We start from the raw sequence: 20,738 nt of genomic DNA, 5'->3' as shown, positions 1-20,738 counted from the left end.
GAGTGCGCGCGCTTGCGGTCCCAGCGCTGCTCCAGGCCGGGTCAGGGGGCAGGGGAGATGCGCGCGAGTTCGGAGCCCCCGCGGGCGGCGGGTTCATTCTTCCGCGACTGTGTCGGGGCCTGTGGCGCGGTGTGTGCGAGGGTCACAGTGCGGGCTTGTTTACCTGGCGGCCTCTCCGGGCGCACGGGGTGTGCTGGTGTCTGGAGAGCCAGGCGGTGATGCTGGCGTTTGTGTCCCAAGCGTCCGCCTGTGCCAGCGTGCAGGTGCCGGGCAGAGCGCCGCTCCGCCTGCCAAGCCTGGCAGAGGCCGTGCCATTGTGGGCGCGCGTGCCCTGCGTGTGCGCAGGGCCTGGGGCGCTGCTTGCTCTGATTACTGAAAGAGCCTGTCAGTCGGGGTGCTGGGGGGAGTGTGGGGGGTGTTGCTGTTGTGTGTCAGTGGGTGAATGTTTGTGTGCATATGGGGAAGTGACGGGAAGCCCCTGCTGTCCCTGCCAAGGCTGCTCGGAGGGCTTTGGCATGAGGGGCGGGGGCGGTGGGGAAGGCAGGTGGTAGCCGGCAACTGGCTGCCCCCGCGGGATTTCCGTGTCCCTGGAGCTGTTCATGAGACTGCAGGGGGGAGGCTGTAGGGGCCAAGGTGGGCCCATAGGGTGATCAGGACCCGGCTTATTCTTTGTCTCCTCCTCCCTGCAGGCCCAGGGCCCCGCCCAGTGCCCAGCCCCGCTGGGAGCCCCGGCCAGCAACCACGGACGGCGCCCAGGAAGCCCGAGTCCCCCTGGACGGGGCCTTCTGGATCCCGAGGCCCCCAGCAGGTTCGCCCAAGGGCTGCTTCGCCTGCGTGTCCAAGCCCCCAGCTCTGCAGGCTCCGGCGGCCCCGGCCCCCGAGCCCTCGGCCTCGCCCCCCATGGCGCCCACCCTGCTCCCCATGGAGCCCAAGAGCAGCAAGACAGACGGCGTGCGGGCTGCCGGCGCCCCCCCGGCCTGCAAGCACCTGGCGGAGAAGAAGGCCATGCCGCACCCCACGGCCGTCGTCGAGGTCTGCCCGGACTCCGCGGAGGTGGACGACTACTTCCTGTGGTCCATCTTCAACTTCGTCTACCTCAACTTCTGCTGCCTGGGCTTCATTGCCCTGGCCTACTCCCTCAGGGTGAGCCGCGAGGGCGGGAGGGGCCGGGCGCCGGGCGGCGCGGCGGGCCATCCGCCCGGGGGCGCGGCGGGCCCAGCGGGGAGCCCCCTCACAGAGCAGCCCGGGGGTGCGGCAGGCCTAGCGGGGAGCCTGGGGGACCTAGGGCAGTGCAGAGGTCGGCCGGCTAGCTCGGGACAGCAGAAGGCCTACCCATCGCGTCCTGAGCTGGGGAACCTTCCAGGGTGTCCTGGCAGGGTCAGCGTCCTCGGGGCCAGGGTCTCTGCACGGCCAGTCTGGCCTCTGGGGTGGGGACCTCAGTGTCCTGTCCCCTGTGTAGAGACCTGGGAATTGGGCCTGGGTGCAGCTGCCCTGGGCATTGGGACGGAGCCCGCGTGGAGGTGAAGAGAGCTTGGATTCCTTCCCCTGTCGACAGGAAGAGGGCTGACGTCACTGCTGGAGACCTCGTCTCAGCCCCGCGCAGGGAGCCTGATGCCAGGCGGGCACTCGAGGGGCCTGTGACAGACAGACGGGGCGCTGCCCCCACCACTGCTCTGTTCCCTCACACGCTTGCCCGTGACCCATCCTGGGGGGTGAGGCGGGGAGGCCGGGGCAGGCAGGCCTGACGCCGCACTCGGGGTGTGCACGACTCTCAGAAGGCCCTCCCTCGCTGCTGTGACGGGAGCTGCCGGAGCGGAGCAGACAGGATACCCCCATCCCTTGCTCCCCACCCTCGAGAGCGCAGTGGAAAAAAATGGACCAAGATGGGGGAAGGGAGCTGTGGTTGACTCACACTTGGGGTCCGGAGATCCCTGCGGGTGTGTCAGGACCCGAGAGGCTGGGGCTGCTGGAGCCCAACCCGCAGAGGGGCAGAGGGAGACCCGGGCCTCCCCGTCTCCTCCCACCTCCCCAGGGGCTGGGGTCTTGTCTCGCCAGGTCATCCCATTTCCTGGGCCCAGATTTGAGTGTCCGGGGCCAGGCGCATTTCACTGATTGCAGCTGCCCAAGGCGGGGGTGGGGAGGGGGAACACGGAGGCGGGCAGGCTGGAGGCAGAGGAGGGGCTGGCACCCAGGGGGACGGAAGCTGAGACAGCTCTGCTTGCTGCTTTGAGCATGGAGCACCCCCACCCGTCCCTGTCCCAGCGTCACACGGCCTGGCCACCTGGCCTTCCCGCCTTCTGACTCATCCTCAGGGCCTCCATCACCCCCGCTGCTCACGCGTTCATCTCCAGGCTAGTGTACCCAGCCCTGGGCTCTATCGGACAGGAACTGTGTCCAATGAGTGTGCATGCATGTGGGCACGTGTGAGTGTGCACGAGGGCATGAGTGTGTGTGCAAGAGCGTGTGCGTGCATATAGGTGTGAGCACGTATGTGTGTCCTTGAGATGTGCAGGCGTGAGAATGCATGTGTGTCTGTGTGAGGGTGTGAGTGTGCATGTGTGTGCATTTGTGTGGATGTGTGAGTGTATGAGTGTGTGTGCGCATGTGCACAGCTGTGTGCGCGTGAGAATGCATGTGTGTCTGTGTGAGGGTGTGAGTGTGCATGTGTGTGTAATTGTGTGTGTGGATGTATGTGTCTGTGCGCATGTGCACAGCTGTGTGTGCGTGAGAATGCATGTGTGTCTGTGTGAGGGTGTGAGTGTGCATGTGTGTGCATTTGTGTGTGTGGATGTGTGAGTGTATGAGTGTGTCTGTGCACGTGTGTACAACTGTGTGTGCGTGAGTGTGCATGTGTGCTGCAGAGGCAACAAGGGAAGGGGGTCCCAGGGAATCCGGGGGAAGCCCCCCAGCCTCAGCTCTGCCTCCGGGGCCCTCCTGCTAGTCCCGCCAGAAGCCTGTGGACCTGGGCGTGGCTGTGAGGCTCCTGTGGGCGCCGACTGGCCCCGGGCAGGCCCATCTGCCGAGGGTTGTAGGTAGGTCACAGGTTTCTGAACTGAATGCAAGGCTCCGCGCTGGGGTCGGGCGTGGGAGATGGTGCTTCTGAGAGGCAGTAGGAGCCCCTCTGTGCCTCCAGCCGGGCGCTCCCCGAGGTCCTCCCTGGGGGCTCTCGGGGCAGAGAGGCGTGGGGCTTACTGGGCGGTGGGTGGGGGTGGGACACGGGCAGCCAGCAAGGCAAGCCGCCTCTGTCCCTGGCAGAGGGGAGGGCGGACCTGCTGGCCTGGGCTCCCGCATCCGGGAGTTCGGCCATCTGCCCGTCCGGCTGCACGTCTCCTGGCCTGCTGCTCTGGGCATTGTTTGCAGCCAGTCGTGGGCACTTGCAAGGGCACCTCACGGCCTTGGGGTCAGGAGGCCTTGGCTGGACTCCTGGATCCCTCCGGGCGCTGACCCTGCGTCACTGAGCCTGTCCCCTCCTCCCCTCACAGAGTACGGCCAAACAAAACAGCATTCCCGGGAGCGCCAGGGGCAGGACGGCCTGCCGTGTCCCCACAGCCCCATCTGTCCCCACGGCCCCCGTCAGGCGCAGTCAGGTCCGTCTGGGCAGGCGTGGCCACAGACGGGAGCCTGGGGGTGTGGGTGGCCCAGACGGGGCTCGCGATGACCCCCAGCCCCGCTTCTTGGTCGGGAGGAGTCCGGCCCCTCCTCCTGGCACTCCGGGCCCTGCACCACCCACTCTCAGCTCCGCTTTCGCCTATTCTCTTCTCCTTCCCACTTGCTCACCCCACAGCTTCCTGTAGCCTCCCATCAACTCCTGCATCCGCACCGTGTAACACACTTTCTTCAGCTCCTCCGCCAACCCCGCCATCCACGCTGTCCATCCATCAGCTCTCTCTGTCTGGTTGCCCACACACCTTCATGGATGCATGTCATCTCTTTTCTCCTCCCTCGTCTTTCCTTGACACCTTCATCTGCCAGTTTCCCTGAATCTGTGTGTGGATTCATCTGCCCATCTCGTACCTGTCGCCGCCTTCTGCCCCTCCCCTCCCTGACTCGCGTATAGCCACCATATCCATTCATTCAACTCCTCTAGTCAGTCACCCGGTCATCCGTTCATTCAGACGCTTCAGCATCCTGTCACTCTCCACCCACTGGTCCCACGAGTAATAAACAATGGTCTAGTGCCTAGCAAGTGACAAGCAACACATGGTCCCTGTCTAGAAGGGCTTACATCCTGGTCAGGAGTCAGACAATAATAAAACTTTCACTTACGTGAGTCAGGTGGTAAAGTCAGCTATGAAGAGTAAATGAAGCATCGCCAAGGACATATGAGCTGCTACTTTATATACAGTGGGCAAGGAAGGCCTCTTTGATGAGATGATATTTGAGTCTAAACTAGAATGAATTCACGCAGTAGCCATAAATGCAGCCGGGAAAGCGCATTTCAGGAAAACGGACTGGGTGTTACAAAAGCCCCGAGGCAAAACCAGGTTCAGGGACCAGCGTAGCTGGCATGGGGTGAGTCTCGGAGCTGGGTCCAGAGAGGGGGTGTACGGGGCCAGACCATGTACATTGTGTCTGCCCCAGTATGATTTCGTTTTGCTTTGAGTGAAATCTTTGATGAATTTCAAACAAAGAGTCAATATTATGTTGCTTGTATTTGAAAAAGATCGCCCTTGTTACTGGGGGAGATAACCCATGAGGACTTCAGATGCTGGGGAGCTGGGGGCCAGATCAAAGGCTATGGCCTTGGCCAAGAGTTGGTTCAGAAGGTGGGAGCAGAGCGTGGAAGCAGGTCCCGTATTTTGAAGGCAAGTCAGTAGACTGTCCTGGTGGGTGGGGCACGAGGTGAGGGAAAAGAGAGAAGGGCCTAAGACCGCTGTTGTTGAGTTGCTCAGTCGGGTCTGACTCTCTGCGACCCCACGGACTGTAGCCCACGAGGCTCCCCTGTCCACGGGGTTTCTCAGGCAAGAATACTGGAGTGGGGCGCCATTTCCCTCTCCAGGGGATCTTCCCCACCCAGGGATGGAACCTGTGTGTCCTGCATTACAAGCAGATTCTTTACTTCTGAGCTGCCCAGGAGCTCAAAGGATATTCATCTATTCTGTTGAGAGAACGGAGGCGCCGTTTGCACACGAGGAAGGAGGCCGTAGAAGGGGCAGGTTTGCGAGGAAAAGACCCTCGCTCACCTTGTCCACCCACCAATGCACGCACTCGTGTTTCCACCCTTTCAGCTCTTCACCCGTCCGTTTTCTCTCTACAAATTCACATACTCATCTTCCTTCCTTCCAGAATTTCTCTTCCACGCTGCCAACCATCCCTGGCTTCACTCATCCTCTTACTTATTAAATTCATGTTCCTTTTCTTTCCTCCTTTCCTCCCGCTGTTTATCCACCAGCCTCATCCTTCACTCCGTTACTCTGTCATCCGCCCAGCTTGCCATCTAATCTTTTTTCTTCCCTGGATTCATCAGTTTCCCCCCTTACTCATTAATAGCAATAATAGTAACAAAAAGCCAGCAAATACCAATAACCACCAAACAGCCCCAGTTATTTATTGAACTTATATATTCTAGGCCCCGTCCTAAGCATGTCTCATTATTTAATTAAATGTAATATTTTATTTAAAGGTAGCAAAACCCTATCGGAGAAGGCAATGGCACCCCACTCCAGTACTCTTGCCTGGAAAATCCCATGGACAGAGGAGCCTGGTGGGCTGCAGCCCATGGGGATGCTAAGAGTCGGACACGAGTGAGCGACTTGACTTTCATTTTTCACTTTCATGCATTGGAAAAGGAAATGGCAACCCACTCCAGGGTTCTTGCCTGGAGAGTACCAGAGATGGGGCAGCCTCGTGGGCTGTGCACAGAATCTATGCACAGAGTTGGACACGACTGAAGTGACTTAGCAGCAGCAGCAAAACCCTATGAGACTGGTGCAGCTAACTGCAGATGAGGAAACGGGGGGCACAGAGGCGCCAGGTAAATTCCTTGAGGTCACCATCAAGTTCCTTTCTTGGACCCTTTGACTCGTTACACTCTTCTTTCTATAGTCCTTGCCCTTTCTTTAAAATTAATTTATTTTAAATTGAAGGATAATTGATTTACAGACTTCAAATAGCAACCCACTCCAGTGCTCTTGCCTGGAAAAGCCCATGGACGGAGGAACGTGGTAAGCTACAGTCCATGGGGTCGCAAAGAGTCAGACACGACTGAGCAACTTCACTTCACCATGAATCAGCCATAGGTATACACACATCCCCTCGCTTCTGAACCTCGCTCCCGTCTCCCTCCCGTCCCACCCCTCTAGGTGGATACAGAGCCCCTGAGTTTCCTGAGCCAGACAGAGAATCCCCGTTGGCTATCTAGTTTACATATGGTGATGTAAGTTTCCGTGTCACTCTCTCCATACATCTCACTCTCTCCTCCCCTCTCCCCATGTCCATAAGGCTGTTCTCTCTGTTTCTCCACTTCTGCCCTGACAATAAATTCTTCGGTACCATTTTTCTAGATTCCGTATACATGCATTAGAATACGGTATTTCTCTTTCTCTTTCTGACTCACTTCACTCTGTATAATAGGCTCTAGGTTCATCCACCTCATCAGAACTGACTCAGACGTGTTCCTTTTTATGGCCGAGTAATATTCTGTAGTGTGTATGTCCACGTCTTTATCCGTCCACCTGTCGACGGACATCTAGGTTGCTTCCCTGTTCTGGCTCCTGTAAGTAGCGCTGCAGTGAACAGTGGGATGCGTGTGTTTTTTTCAGTTTCGATTTCCACAGGGTATATGCCTAGGAGTGGGATGACTGGATCATATGGTGGTTTTATTCCTGGTTTTTTTCAGGAATCTCCGTACCGTCTTCCACAGTGGCTATATCAGTTTCCATTCCCACCAACAGTGCCAGAGCGTTCCCTTTTCTCCACACCCTCTCCAGCATTTATTGTTTGTAGACTTTTTGATGAGGGCCATTCTGACCGGTGGGAGGTGATATCTCATGGTGGTTTTGATTTGCATTTCTCTGATAATGAGCGATGTTGAGCATCTTTTGGTGGGTTTGTTAGCTGTCTGTATACCTTCTTTGGAGGAGTGTCTGTTTAGGTCTTTTTCCCACGTTTTGATGGGGTGGTTTGTTCTCCTGCCATTGAGTTGCATGAGCCGCTTGTGTATTTTGGAAATTAACCCTTTCTTGGTTGTTTTGTTTGCTGTTATTTTCTCCCATTCTGAGGGTTGTCTTTCCACCTTGCTTTTGGTTTCCCTTCGCTGTGCAAAAAGCTTTGAAGTTTAATCAGGTCCCACCTGTTTGCTTTTGCTTTCATCTATCTCTTTTTTTAAAGCATGTTTCGGCCGTGCTCTGTGGCGTGCGGGATCCTAGTTCCTGGACCAGGGACTGAGCCTGAGCCCCTGCGCTGGCAGCACAGGCTAAAGCACCGGGCTGGGGAGGCCCCAGCCGGTCACCACCTCCTGCCTGTGCATTCACTCACCTCGTCCGCGCTACTTACTGCACTTTCCACCCGCCTCTCACCTCACTCGCTCACTCACGCAGCTGCGCAGCCTTCCTCTCTGCTCTTCTCCACCCTTTCTCTCTGTCTAGCCACCCCTCCTATCGATACAGCTAATCATTCATCCGTCAGAGCTTGGCTTCGTCAGTCCTCCTTCTCTCGACTCGCTCCTCCTCGTGACCTTGGATGCACCCACGCACCACCCCGGCCAGCCGCCTGCCAGCCGTCAGTACGTTTCCGTCTCTCCCTTTCGTCTGTTCGCGCTCGCTCTTCAGTCACCTCTACATCGTTGCTCATCCGTCCGTTTGTGTCTTCGCCTCCCCTGTCTTCCCTCTGCTCCTTTCCCCCAGTTGCTTACTGCCTCCATCCAGGCAGTCCGCTCTGGAGCTGGCGTCAGCTCGTCTGTGCGCCCACCCACCCATCTCCCCGCCCTTCCCTTCACACCCTGTCAGTCTGCCACCCCGGTAATATACACGCTCATCAAAGAGCTGCCCATCCAGTATCCGCCTGTTCACCCTCCCATTCTCTCATCTCCTTGCTTTAGTCGACTTAGCCAGTTACCCGTCCACCAGTCTGCTCACTCGCCAAAGGGCCTTCCTGCTCTTTCCCTTATCCAGCCGACATCACCCAGCGACCTCTCTGCCCCCATGCCACGCATCCGTTTATCCATTCCATTCCTCCGTGCTGATCCCGCCTCCATTCGGCCCCTTCCGCCCACAGCCACCCTTCCCTTCTCTCCGCCTTTCTTCTGCCCTGTTGTTTGGGGGGAGGCTACTCTGGGTCTTCATAGCAGAGCACGGGCCCCTCTAGTTGCAGCACGGGCTTAGTCGCCCCTCGGCACGTGGGATCTCAGTTCCCCAGCCAGGGATCGAACCCAAGTTCCCTGCGCTGGAAGGCAGATTCTTAACCACTGGACCGCCAGGGACGTCCTGTCCCTTCTGCTCTTCTCACCTGCTCGTCTCAGCCTCCCCTCCTCGTCTCAGCCTCCCCTCCTCAGTGCCTCTTGCTTCCCGGATCTCCTAACGGGGTGCTCCCAGGCGTGGTCCTCGGTCCTCCTCTTCCCGTCATCGGCGTTCAGTCCCTTGGTGCTCCCGTCCAGTCTCAGAGCTTTAAGTAGCATCTTTATGGTGATGCCCCTCCAATTTGTATCTCTGCCCTAGACCTCACCCCTGAACTAGGCTCTACAAAACCTACCTGCTTAAAATAGCTGGCTCTGTGTCTAGAAGACATTTATAGCTTCACATGAAGAATCAGACTACTGAATCACTCACAAACGTCCTCCTCCGGGAGTGTCCTACAACCCCCTTATTTCAGCAGACCAAAAAGCCTTGCAATCATCTCAAATCCCTTTCTTTTTTTATCACACTGCACATCTGATCCCAGTAAATACTGTCAGCTGTGTCTTCAAAATAGATCCAGAAGACGGTCAGTTCTTACCACCTTCAGGTCTATTGACCTGACACGACCCACCCTGACCACTCACCTGGGCTGTTAAGGGAGCCTCTTTTCTGCTTTTCTCCAGCCTCTGCCCCTGAAGTCTGTTCTCCACACAGCATCCAAGATTATCAGAGTGAAAACGCCAGAGCCTGCCATTTTTCTGCTAAAAAGTGCCTGTGAAGCCCCACACAGATTGCTCCTTGGCAGTCTCCTCTCTGATTTTAAGCCCCCCACCACCCTTGCCTGTGGGTTCTGCCCTCCCCACACTGGCCTCTGGTTATCCCTCTGACCTCAGCACACCTACGCCTGGGAGCTCTGTCTTTAGACACCTGTTTTCCCTGCAGGTGAGCATGTGACCATGTCTCCACACTCTCCTGGGCTTTACCCAGACGTCCCTGCTCCGTGGGTTCTTCCTGAGTGTCCACAGGAAGTCCATCCACCCCTCCTCACCCCGACCTTCCTGCTCATCCATGTCTCCTGTGTTAGCTCGCCAACCCTCCTCCACCCGCCAGGCATCCAGACATCAGTGCCATCTATCTGCCAGCCCAGGCCCTGCCTTTTGTCCATATGCCCACCCACCCATCTATCCACCCAACCACCCATCCATCCACCCACCCACCCATCCATCCATCCATCCACCCACCTGTCCTTCCATCCACCCACCCATCCATCTATCCACCCAACCACCCATCTATCCACCCACCCATCCTTCCATCTATTCACCCATCCATCCACCCAACCATCCATCCATCCACCCACCCATCCTTCCATCCACCCACCCATCCATCTATCCACCCAAACACCCATCTATCCACCCAACCACCCATCTATCCACCCACCCACTCATCCTTCCATCTATTCACCCATCCATCCACCCACCCACACATCCATCCATCCACCCACCATCCATCCACCCACCCATCCATCCACCCATCCTTCTGTCTATCCCCCCATCCACCCAACCGTCCATCTATCTACCCAACCACCCATCTATCCACCCCCCTGTCCTTCCATCCACCCACCCATCCTTCCACCCACCCATCCATCTATCCACCCAACCACCCATCTATCCACCCAACCACCCATCTATCCACCCACCCATCCTTCCATCTATTCACCCATCCATCCACCCACCCATCCTTCCATCCACCCATCCATCTATCCACCCAACCACCCATCCATCCACCCACCCATCCTTCCATCCACCCACCCATCCTTCCATCCACCCATCCATCTATCCACCCAACCACCCATCCATCCACCCACCCATCCTTCCATCCACCCATCCATTTATCCACCCATCCACCCACTCATCCTTCCATCTATTCACCCATCCATCCACCCACCCACACATCCATCCATCCACCCACCATCCATCCATCTATCCACCCATCCACCCACCCATCCAACCACCCATCCATCCACCCACACATCCATCCATCCACCCACCCACACATCCTTCCATCCATCCACCCATCCATCTATCCACCCATCCACCCAACCATCCATACACCCACCCACCCATCCACCCACACATCCATCCATCCACCCATCCATCCATCCACCATCCATCCATCCATCCACCATCCATCCATATATCCACCCATCTATCCACCCATCCACCCATCCACCCATCCAACCATCCATCCATCCACCCACCCACACATCCATCCATCCACCCACCATCCATCCACCCACCCATCCATCCACCCATCCTTCTGTCTATCCTCCCATCCACCCAACCGTCCATCTATCTACCCAACCACCCATCTATCCACCCCCCTGTCCTTCCATCCACCCACCCATCCATCCACCCACCCATCCATCTATACACCCAACCACCCATCTATCCACCCACCCATCCTTCCATCCACCCATCCATCTATCCACCCAACCACCCATCCATCCACCCACCCATCCTTCCATCCACCCACCCATCCTTCCATCCACCCATCCATCTATCCACCCAACCACCCATCCATCCACCCACCCATCCTTCCATCCACCCATCCATTTATCCACCCATCCACCCACTCATCCTTCCATCTATTCACCCATCCATCCACCCACCCACACATCCATCCATCCACCCACCATCCATCCATCTATCCACCCATCCACCCACCCATCCAACCACCCATCCATCCACCCACACATCCATCCATCCATCCACCCACCCACACATCCTTCCATCCATCCACCCATCCATCTATCCACCCATCCACCCAACCATCCATACACCCACCCACCCATCCACCCACACATCCATCCATCCACCCATCCATCCATCCACCATCCATCCATCCATCCACCATCCATCCATATATCCACCCATCTATCCACCCATCCACCCACCCACCCATCCAACCATCCATCCATCCACCCACCCACACATCCATCCATCCACCCACCATCCATCCACCCACCCATCCATCCACCCATCCTTCTGTCTATCCCCCCATCCACCCAACCGTCCATCTATCTACCCAACCACCCATCTATCCACCCCCCTGTCCTTCCATCCACCCACCCATCCATCCACCCACCCATCCATCTATACACCCAACCACCCATCTATCCACCCAACCACCCATCTATCCACCCACCCATCCTTCCATCTATTCACCCATCCATCCACCCACCCATCCTTCCATCCACCCATCCATCTATCCACCCAACCACCCATCCATCCACCCACCCATCCTTCCATCCACCCACCCATCCATCCACCCACCCATCCATCTATACACCCAACCACCCATCTATCCACCCACCCATCCTTCCATCCACCCATCCATCTATCCACCCAACCACCCATCCATCCACCCACCCATCCTTCCATCCACCCATCCATTTATCCACCCATCTACCCACTCATCCTTCCATCTATTCACCCATCCATCCACCCACCCACACATCCATCCATCCACCCACCATCCATCCATCTATCCACCCATCCACCCACCCATCCAACCACCCATCCATCCACCCACACATCCATCCATCCACCCACCCACACATCCTTCCATCCATCCACCCATCCATCTATCCACCCATCCACCCAACCATCCATACACCCACCCACCCATCCACCCACACATCCATCCATCCACCCATCCATCCATCCACCATCCATCCATCCATCCACCATCCATCCACCCCTCCACCCACCCACCCATCCAACCATCCATCCATCCACCCACTCACACATCCATCCACCCATCCATCCATCTATCCACCCATCCATCTAGCCACCCATCCACCCACCCATCCATCCATCCATCCATCTATCTACCCATCCATCTAGCCACCCATCCACCCACCCACCCATCCAACCATCCACCCATCTATCCACCCATCCATCCACCCACCCATCCATCTATCTACCCATCCATCTAGCCACCCATCCACCCACCCACCCATCCAACCATCCACCCATCTATCCACCCATCCATCCATCCATCCATCCGTCCATCCATCCATCCACCCACCCATCCACCCACCCATCTGCTGATGCAAAGACTTTCTCTTCCTGCCTCTCCTGTCTCTCTCCGTGTTCCCTTTCTTCCTCCTCCCAGCTTCTGCTTGCAGTATGCACAGACCTGCCCCTCTCTGGGCTCTGTGCAAGGAGAAGGTGGGAGGAAAGGGGACTCCTAACACCCGGCCTGGATGAGGCCAGGGGCGCCTCCCCAGGGACGCTTCTTCCCAGCCAGAGGGTCTTGGAAGCAGGCCCATCGCTGCCCACTGGCTCCCCAGGGCTTCCTGGACCCCAGGCCACCCCTGTCACTTGGGCGTGTGTGTGGCTGTGCTGGGTTTCTAGCTCCAGTGCGGGGCCTTCTCTTGTTGTGGTGCATGAGCTGAGTTGCCCCACGGCATGTGGTCTTAGTTTTGTGACCAGAGATCGAACCCACGTCCCCTGCGTGGGAAGGCAGAGTCTCTGGCCCACCAGGGAGGCCCCCCGTTCACTTTAATATCCCGTCTCGGAGACCGGGGGCTGCCCCTTGCCACAGTGTGTGTGCTCAGGGAATCCCAGTTAGCTTTAAACGAGGTGGAGCCAGTCAGGTTAGCAGACACTTGTGATGCCCCATCGCCCAGTCACAGAACTTCCTCTGAGGCCGGCTTCCTCTTCCATTTATTCTCCCAGGGCTGTTGGCGTATAGCCGACCTGTGGCAGTGAATACACTTAAGGTTACCTGGTGATCGGGCACGTGTGTAGCGTGAAGTGATTTCTGCAGCTCTGTCACCTCTCATAATTACCGTTTGGTTTTTTTTTTTTTTGGTAGTAAGAACACTGAATTTTTACCCTCCTAGCAACTTTCAAGTCCATAAAGCAGCATTAACAATCCGTGCTATTTTAAACAGTTCTATGTCTTCAATATTTATTTTATTTACGTGTTTATTTGGCTGTGCTGGGTCTTTGTTGCGGCATGTGAACTCTTAGTTGTGGGATCTCGCTCCCTGACGAGGGATCCAGCCCGGGCCTCTGCATTGGGAGTGTAGAGTCCTAGCTGCTGAGCCACGAGGGAAGTCCCCTAAATAGTTTTAGATTTACAGAAAAGTTGCCAGAAAGGAGATACAAAAACCCCCGCATGCCCTTCCCCCAGACCCCCAGCAGTTACCAGCTCACCACACTGAGCGTCCCTTCTGTGTGTGTGCTCACTCACCCAGTCACGTCCGGCTCTTTGCGACCCCATGGACCGTAGCCCTCCAGGGGTTCATCCTCCTCTGTTCATGGGGTTCTCCAGGCAAGGATACTAGGCGGATGCCACGCCCTCCTCCAGGGGGTCTTTCCTACCCAGGGATTAAGCCACGTCTCTTGATGTCTCCTGCACTGCTGGGCAGATTCTTCACCACTGGTGCCACCTGTTAAATGCGGGTTATTTGTCTCGCAAACTGAGAGTAAGTTTCAGATCTGATGCCCCTAAGCCTCCCCCGCCCCACCCCCAAAGTCCAGCGCAGGTTTCCACCCAGAAAGGACATCCTCAGGCCGTAGCCCCCGCGGCGGTCAGGGATCGGGAACTGGCCCGGGCTCAGGGCTACCCTCGCCTGGGCCCTCTGCCTTCAGGCCCTCCCGCCGGGCCCGTGTGTCCACTCTCAGCCCTGACTGCTGGTCTTACTGCTGCTTCTGGCTTCAGGTCCGGGACAAGAAGCTCCTCAATGACCTGAACGGGGCGGTGGAGGATGCCAAGACAGCACGGCTGTTCAACATCACAAGCTCCGCGCTGGCCGCCTCCTGCATCATCCTGGTCTTCATCTTCCTGCGGTACCCGCTTACCGACTACTGAGGCCCCAGCGGGCACGGCGGCGGGACACGCAGCCCTGAGACACGGCCAGGGCAAAGCCGGGCGTCCGCCCTTGGCGCCCCCCCGCCCCGAAGCTGTGAACCAGGCCATGGGGCCATCGGAAGCTTCGTCTGTCAAGGGGGCAGCGAGCTTCGTGCTGGCCCGGCCTCCCCGCCTCTTGGCCCCCCACCCGTTTCTGGGGCCCCTGGGTTCCCTTCTGTGCTGCTGCACCCCGGCTGTGAGTGGCTGCCCCCGCTGCCCGCCTGTGCCCCCGCCCGGGCTCCCGGGGCCCCTCAGACCTGACACCCTGCAAGAAGGGCTCGTATGGGGGCTTCCCAGGGTGGGGCAGGGGCCTGCCAGCATCTGGGGACTCACTCCCCCCACGACCCCGCCCCCTCCAAGCTGTGACCCTGCTCTGAGCTCTTATATCTGTGAACCTCCAATAAAATACTCGCCCAGCTGTGCCCCTGTCTCCTGGCCGCCCCCAGGCGGGTGGGATTCAGAGGCTTTGGGAACCCCATTCAGGCACTGCCTGGGGGTCCCGAGTGCCGCACCCAGCTGACTTTTCCAGGGAGCGTCAGCCTCGTAACCCCGGGGGTCTTCTGCCTGCTCTGCAGGTATGGGACTGAGGGGGCTTTTGGTGGCTGCCTCCTTGGAGAGGAAGGAAGGGGGAGGGCATGGCTGCCCGCCTGGCGGAGAAGGAGATCTGGCGAAGCCCACCAGCAGGAGGGAGCGCGGGGCGGTGACTGCCCCGCCCAGTCCCTCTCGGGCACCGGGAGCCATGCACGAGGCCTCCAGGCGGGCCTGGCGCGCGCAGGGCTCAGAGGTGGCACTGAGGGTCAGGGCTGGCTTGGCTGGGCACAGGCTGTGGCAGGAAGTGGGCACTTGGGAGTGTGGGCAGTGGGCTGAGAGGGGGGCACTGGGAGGGTCTCGGGGGGGCAAGGGGGAGAGTTTGGGGACAGGCTGGAGGCGGGCCGGGGGAAGCCAGTAAGGGAGCCCATGTCTCCTGCACGGACAGTGGGGCGCGGGGCTCACGGGAGGAGCGGCTCGGAGTGCTATGACCCCTCGGCCTGGAGAAGCGCTTCCCAGGTGGGAGTATAAACGGCCTGGGTGTTGGCTGCATCCCCAGGACACGGCCCAGGACTCGGAGTGGAGACCAGGCCTGGGTCTGGAAGCTTCAGGCCAAGGGGGTGAGGCCTGGGTGGACGGAGGCAGAGATGGGTGAGTGAGCTGGACTCTAGCCGTGAGGGAGAACAGGAGCGCTGGGGGGCAGGGAAGGGGAGGGGACGCAGGGACATGGAGGTGCTGACCCCTGACCCCAAGGTGTGGGGGCGGAAGGGGAGGGCTGGAAGGGAGCGGCCAGCCTTCAGGAGGTCTCCACGGAGGGCTGCAGCCAGGGGTGCGGTTGGGTGGGGCTGGGGGACACAGCACCTGGATGCCTGGCCCTGAAGGTCGGTTACAGGCACTCCCAACACTTCCAGGGTCAGGCCCAGGAGGGCGCCCACCGCAGCCCAGGGGTCCCGGGAGGAGTTATGACGGGGGCGCTGCGGCTGTGCGCCGTGGGTCACGGGTCAGCCGTGGATGCCAGTGGCTGACTGCCCACCGGGGACAGGTCCCGGGAGGAGGGCATCGTGTTCATGCCGCCGCGGCCAGCTTCTCCCTGGGCTGTGCCCGCCCAGGGCAGGCCTCGGGCTCCTGTCGCCCCATAGCCAGCGGAGGCGCCCTCGGCTCCCGGGAGCTCGTGTCCGGTCCTGGGCAGCAGGGAGCAGGCAGGCAGCCCAGAGGTGCCAGCCTTGCCCCTCGGGCTCAGGGGAGGGCGGAGCCCAGGCAGGGACCACGCGGTCAGGCAGACCCCACCGGCGCAGGCAGCGGGCGGCACAGGCTCCGCCTCGGTCTCTGGCTTCCAGCTCTCCCTCGAGGCCTGGGGTCTTCCTCGACCTTCCGGCCCACCGCCCTCCCCCCTGCACTACCCCTTCCCCGCCTTTGGTTTCCGCAGTGCCTGGCACGCGCGAGCCGTTTGTAGTAAGCACTCAGGAATTACATATGAATGAATTGCCCTGGCTCGCTCTCTTCCTGTCCCTCCTGGACGAGGCACCCATACTCCTGCAGCTTTGTGGGCAGCAGGTGACTTTCCTCCCCGTCCCCGCCCCCCTGTACTGCCCTGGGCGGCCTGGCCACTGCTCTCCCAGCCTGCAGTCTCCCATTTGAAAGGATCAGGACCAAGTAGCCAAATGGGGGGGTGGGTATAAAGGGCGAGTCTGGCTGCACGCGTGCATTTGAGTGTGTGTGCACTTTGCATGTGTGTGCACACCTGCCTGCAGGCACGTGTGTGTTGGGGTAGAGGTGCTACAAGGCCAGGCTTGGCCTCTCTTGCCCGTGACCACAGCCCCTCAGAGTCCTGCAGGGCCCCCACCCACTTCCAAACCCACAGTCCACTCCAGCTTGACTCTGCAGACATTGGAAACCCGCAGAATGTTCTCCCTGAATCGCGGGCTCTCAGCTCCTCACAGGGGTGCAGAGCTTCTGTTGTCGCCCAAGGACTCCCCCTCCTACAGAACAGCAAAGACCAGTTCAGACGGGGTGACCGGGCTGGGTCGGGGGGCAAGTCCCAGACCACTGCAAACCCCAGGCTAGCGAGACTCGCTCCTCTGCGCCTGACCTGAGGACCGGAAGGCAGAGAGGTCAGGTATGGGGGGCTCTTCTGAGCCACACCCCTCCCTCTCAATTCCACCTGCTGGGGCTGGGACCCCAAAGGGGAGTCTCGGGACTGGTTTCCAGGACAGAAAGACATCACCTGGGAGAACAGACAGAGGGGCTAGGGGAAAGGAGATGGAATCAATTAGGCCACAAATTCAAGACCATCAAAGCGCAAACATTGGTAGATCTCACACATCACAGGAGGGGTGGCAAGTCAATAAAACAGGAAGTGAAAAAGGAAAAGTTATAGCCAACACCATAGAAATATGAAACAGCATAAGAGACCGCTCTGAGCAACTCTGTTCCGATAAACTTAGAGGAAATGGACAAATTGTTAGAAAGGTCTAATCTCTCAGGGTGGAGCCAGGAAGAAAGAGAAAACATGAACGGCTGGTCACAAGCGCCGGATGAAACCCACGACTGAAAACTGCCGGCAGCACTGGCGGCCAGCAGCTAGGACTCTGCTCCCAGCGCAGGTCTGACCCCTGGTCAGGGAGCGGGACCCCACACGCCGCAGTGAAGGTGGAGGGTCTCTCATGCCGCAAAAAGACCCAGCACAGCCAAATTATACAGATCAGTTCAGTTCCGTCGCTCAGTCGTGTCCTACTCTTTGCGACCCCAGGAATCGCAGCACGCCAGGCCTCCCTGTCCATCACCATCTCTCGGAGTTCACCCAAACTCATGTCCATTGAGTCCGTGATGCCATCCAGCCATCTCATCCTCTGTTGTCCCCTTCTCCTCCTGTCCCCAATCCCTCCCAGCATCAGAGTCTTTTCCAATGAGTCAATTCTTTGCATGAGGTGGCCAAAGTACTGGAGTTTCAGCTTTAGCATCATTCCTTCTAAAGAAATCCCAGGGCTGATTTCCTTTAGAATGGACTGGTTGGATCTCCTTGCAGTCCAAGGGACTCTCAAGAGTCTTCTCGAACACCACGGTTCAAAAGCATCAATTCTTTGGTGCTCAGCCTTCTTCACAGTCCAACTGTCACATCCATACATGATCACTGGAAAAACCATAGCCTTGACTAGACGAACCTTAGTCGGCAAAGTAATGTCTCTGCTTTTCAGTATGATATCTAGGTTGGTCAAAACTTTTCTTCCAAGGAGTAAGCATCTTTTAATTTCATGGCTGCAATCACCATCTGCGGTGATTTTGGAGCCCAAAAAAATAAAGTCTGACACTGTTTCCACTGTTTCCCCATTTATTTCCCATGAAGTGATGGGACCAGATGCCATGATCTTCATTTTCTGAATATTGAGCTTTAAGCCAAATTTTTCGCTCTCCTCTTTCACTTCCATCAAGAGGCTTTTTAGTTCCTCTTCACTTTCTGCCATAAGGGTGGTGTCATCTGCATATCTGAGGTTATTGATATTTCTCCCAGCAATCCTGATTCCAGCTTGTGTTTCTTCCAGCCCAGCGTTTCTCACGACGTACTCTGCATATAAGTTAAATAAGCAGGGTGACAATATACAGCCTTGATGTACTCCTTTTCCTATTTGGAACCAGTCTGTTGTTCCATGTCCAGTTCTAACTGCTCAAACTACCGCACAATTGCACTCATCTCACATGCTCGCAAAGTAAAGCTCAAAATTCTCCAAGCCAGCCTTCAGCAATACATGAACCGTGAACTTCCAGATGTTCAAGCTGGTTTTAGAAAAGGCAGAGGAACCAGAGCTCAAATTGCCAACATCCGCTGGATCATCAAAAAAGCAAGAGAGTTCCAGAAAAACATTTATTTCTGCTTTATTGACTATGTCAAAGCCTTTAACTGTGTGGATCACAATAAACTGTGGAAAATTCTGAAAGAGATGGAAATACCAGACCACCTGACCTGCCTCTTGAGAAACATATATGCAGGTCAGGAAGCAATAATACATATATATATGCCCCCAAAACAGAAACTCCAGGACCAGAAGAAAATGGCCACCCACTCCAGTATTCTTGTCGGTAAAATCCCATGGACAGAGGAGCCTGGTGGGCTGCAGTCCATGGGGTCGCAAAGAGTCAGACACGACTGAGCGACTGAACACACGGATGGCTTCACAGTCAAATTCTTTCAAACATTTAGAGATGAGATAACACCCATCCTCTTGAAACTACTCCAAAAAATTGCAAAGGAAGTAACATTCCCAAACTTATACTCTGAGGTCACTATCACCCTGATACCAAAATCAGACAAAGAGATCACACACAAAAAAGAGAAAATTACAGGCCAGTATCACTCATGAACATATATACAAAAAAAAAAAAAAACCCTCAACAAAATATAAGCAAAAAACCCGCAACAAAAAGATAAGCAGACGGAAGTCAACAATACGTGGAAAGGATGGCACACCAGGAGCAAGTAGGATCTGCCCCAAGGATGTCAGGAGCTTTCAGCATCTCCAAAGCAGTCCACGTGCTGTGCCACACTGGGCCTCCCTGTGAGGCCAGCTGGTAAAGACTCCACCTGCAATGCAGGAGACCCTGATTTGATTTCTGGGTCAGAATTATCCGCTGGAGAAGGGATAGACTACCCACTCCTGTATTCTTGCCTGGAGAATTCCCATGGATCCTCAAATCAATCGATGAGATAGACGACATTAACAAAATGAAGGATAAAAATCATATGATCACCTCAACAGATGCAGGAAAGGCTTTTAACAAAATTCAATATGTATTTATGATAGATATATTTTTAAAAAAACCTCGCCACAGAGTGAATATAGAGGGTCCATAGCTCAACACAATAAAGGTCGTATATGACAAGACCACAGCTAACGTCATATCTGTGGTGAAGAGCTGAAAGCTTTCCCTTAAGATCAGGAACAAGACCAGTATGCCTATTCTTACCACTTTTACTCAACGTGGCATTGAAAGTATTAGACACAGACAGCAATTAGACAAGGAAAAGAAAGAAAAAGAGCCCAGACTGGGAAGAAAGAGGTGAAACTGTGACCGTCTGCAGATGACATGATGTTACGCACAGAAAACCCTAAGGAAGCGTCCAGAACACTACTAGAGTCCATCAATGAATTCAGCACATTCGCAGGATTGAAAATTAAGACACAGAAATCTTCTGTTCTACACTAACAATGAAAGATCAGGAAAAGAAATTAAGAAAACAATCCAATTTACTATAGCATCCAAAAGAATAAAATGCCTGAGAACAGACATACCTAAGGAGGCAAGAGACTTGTCCTCAGAAAACTTTACGGCGCTGACGGCAGAGGTTCAGGACGGCACAAACAGATGAAAAAATGCACCATGCGCGTGAATTGCACATTTTAATACTGTTGATATTTCCATGCTACCCAAGGCAATCAATAGATACAGTGCAATCCCTAGCGAAATGTTAATGGAATTTTCCCACAGAAGTAGGGCAAATAATTTAAAAATTTGAAACACAAAGGATGCTGAATAACCACAACAATCTTGAGACAGAGGAACAGAGCTGGAGGAATCCTGGTCGCTGACTTCAAACTAAACTACAAATCTACAGTCACCAAGACAGTGTGGTCCTGGCACAAAACCAGAAACACAGGCCAGTGCAGCAGAACACAGAGCCCTGAAATGAACCTACACTTCCGTGCTCAGTCAGCACGGCAAAGGAGGCGAGAACACGCGACGGAGAGGAGACAAGCCTCTCCAGTGAGCGGTGCTGGGAAAACCGGACAGCCACGCGCGAAAGAATCCAGTTAGAGCACTTTTTCACACCATACACAAAAATTAATTCAGAAAGGACTAAAGACCTAAGTGGAAAAACGTCTACAAGAAAACGTAAGCAGAACCAGTTCCACCCAGGCATCGAACCCAGGTCTCCTGCATTGTAGGCAGACGCTTTACCGT

The 20,738-nt window shown here is 56.3% G+C and overlaps 1 protein-coding gene across 1 annotated transcript; it reads left to right on the top strand.

Moving 5' to 3' along the window:
- Positions 1 to 218: 218 nt before the first annotated feature.
- IFITM10 (interferon induced transmembrane protein 10) lies at positions 219 to 14,216 on the top strand. Its single transcript, XM_068976231.1, is given in 4 exon segments — positions 219 to 263; positions 690 to 737; positions 739 to 1,143; positions 14,067 to 14,216. Coding segments are annotated over 4 exon segments (648 nt in total).
- The last annotated feature ends 6,522 nt before the right edge of the window (positions 14,217 to 20,738 follow it).

Source organism: Capricornis sumatraensis, chromosome 8 (assembly GCF_032405125.1).
Source record: "Capricornis sumatraensis isolate serow.1 chromosome 8, serow.2, whole genome shotgun sequence".
NCBI classification, from domain to species: Eukaryota; Metazoa; Chordata; class Mammalia; order Artiodactyla; family Bovidae; genus Capricornis; species Capricornis sumatraensis.
This window is presented reverse-complemented; position numbering and strand designations above follow the sequence as displayed.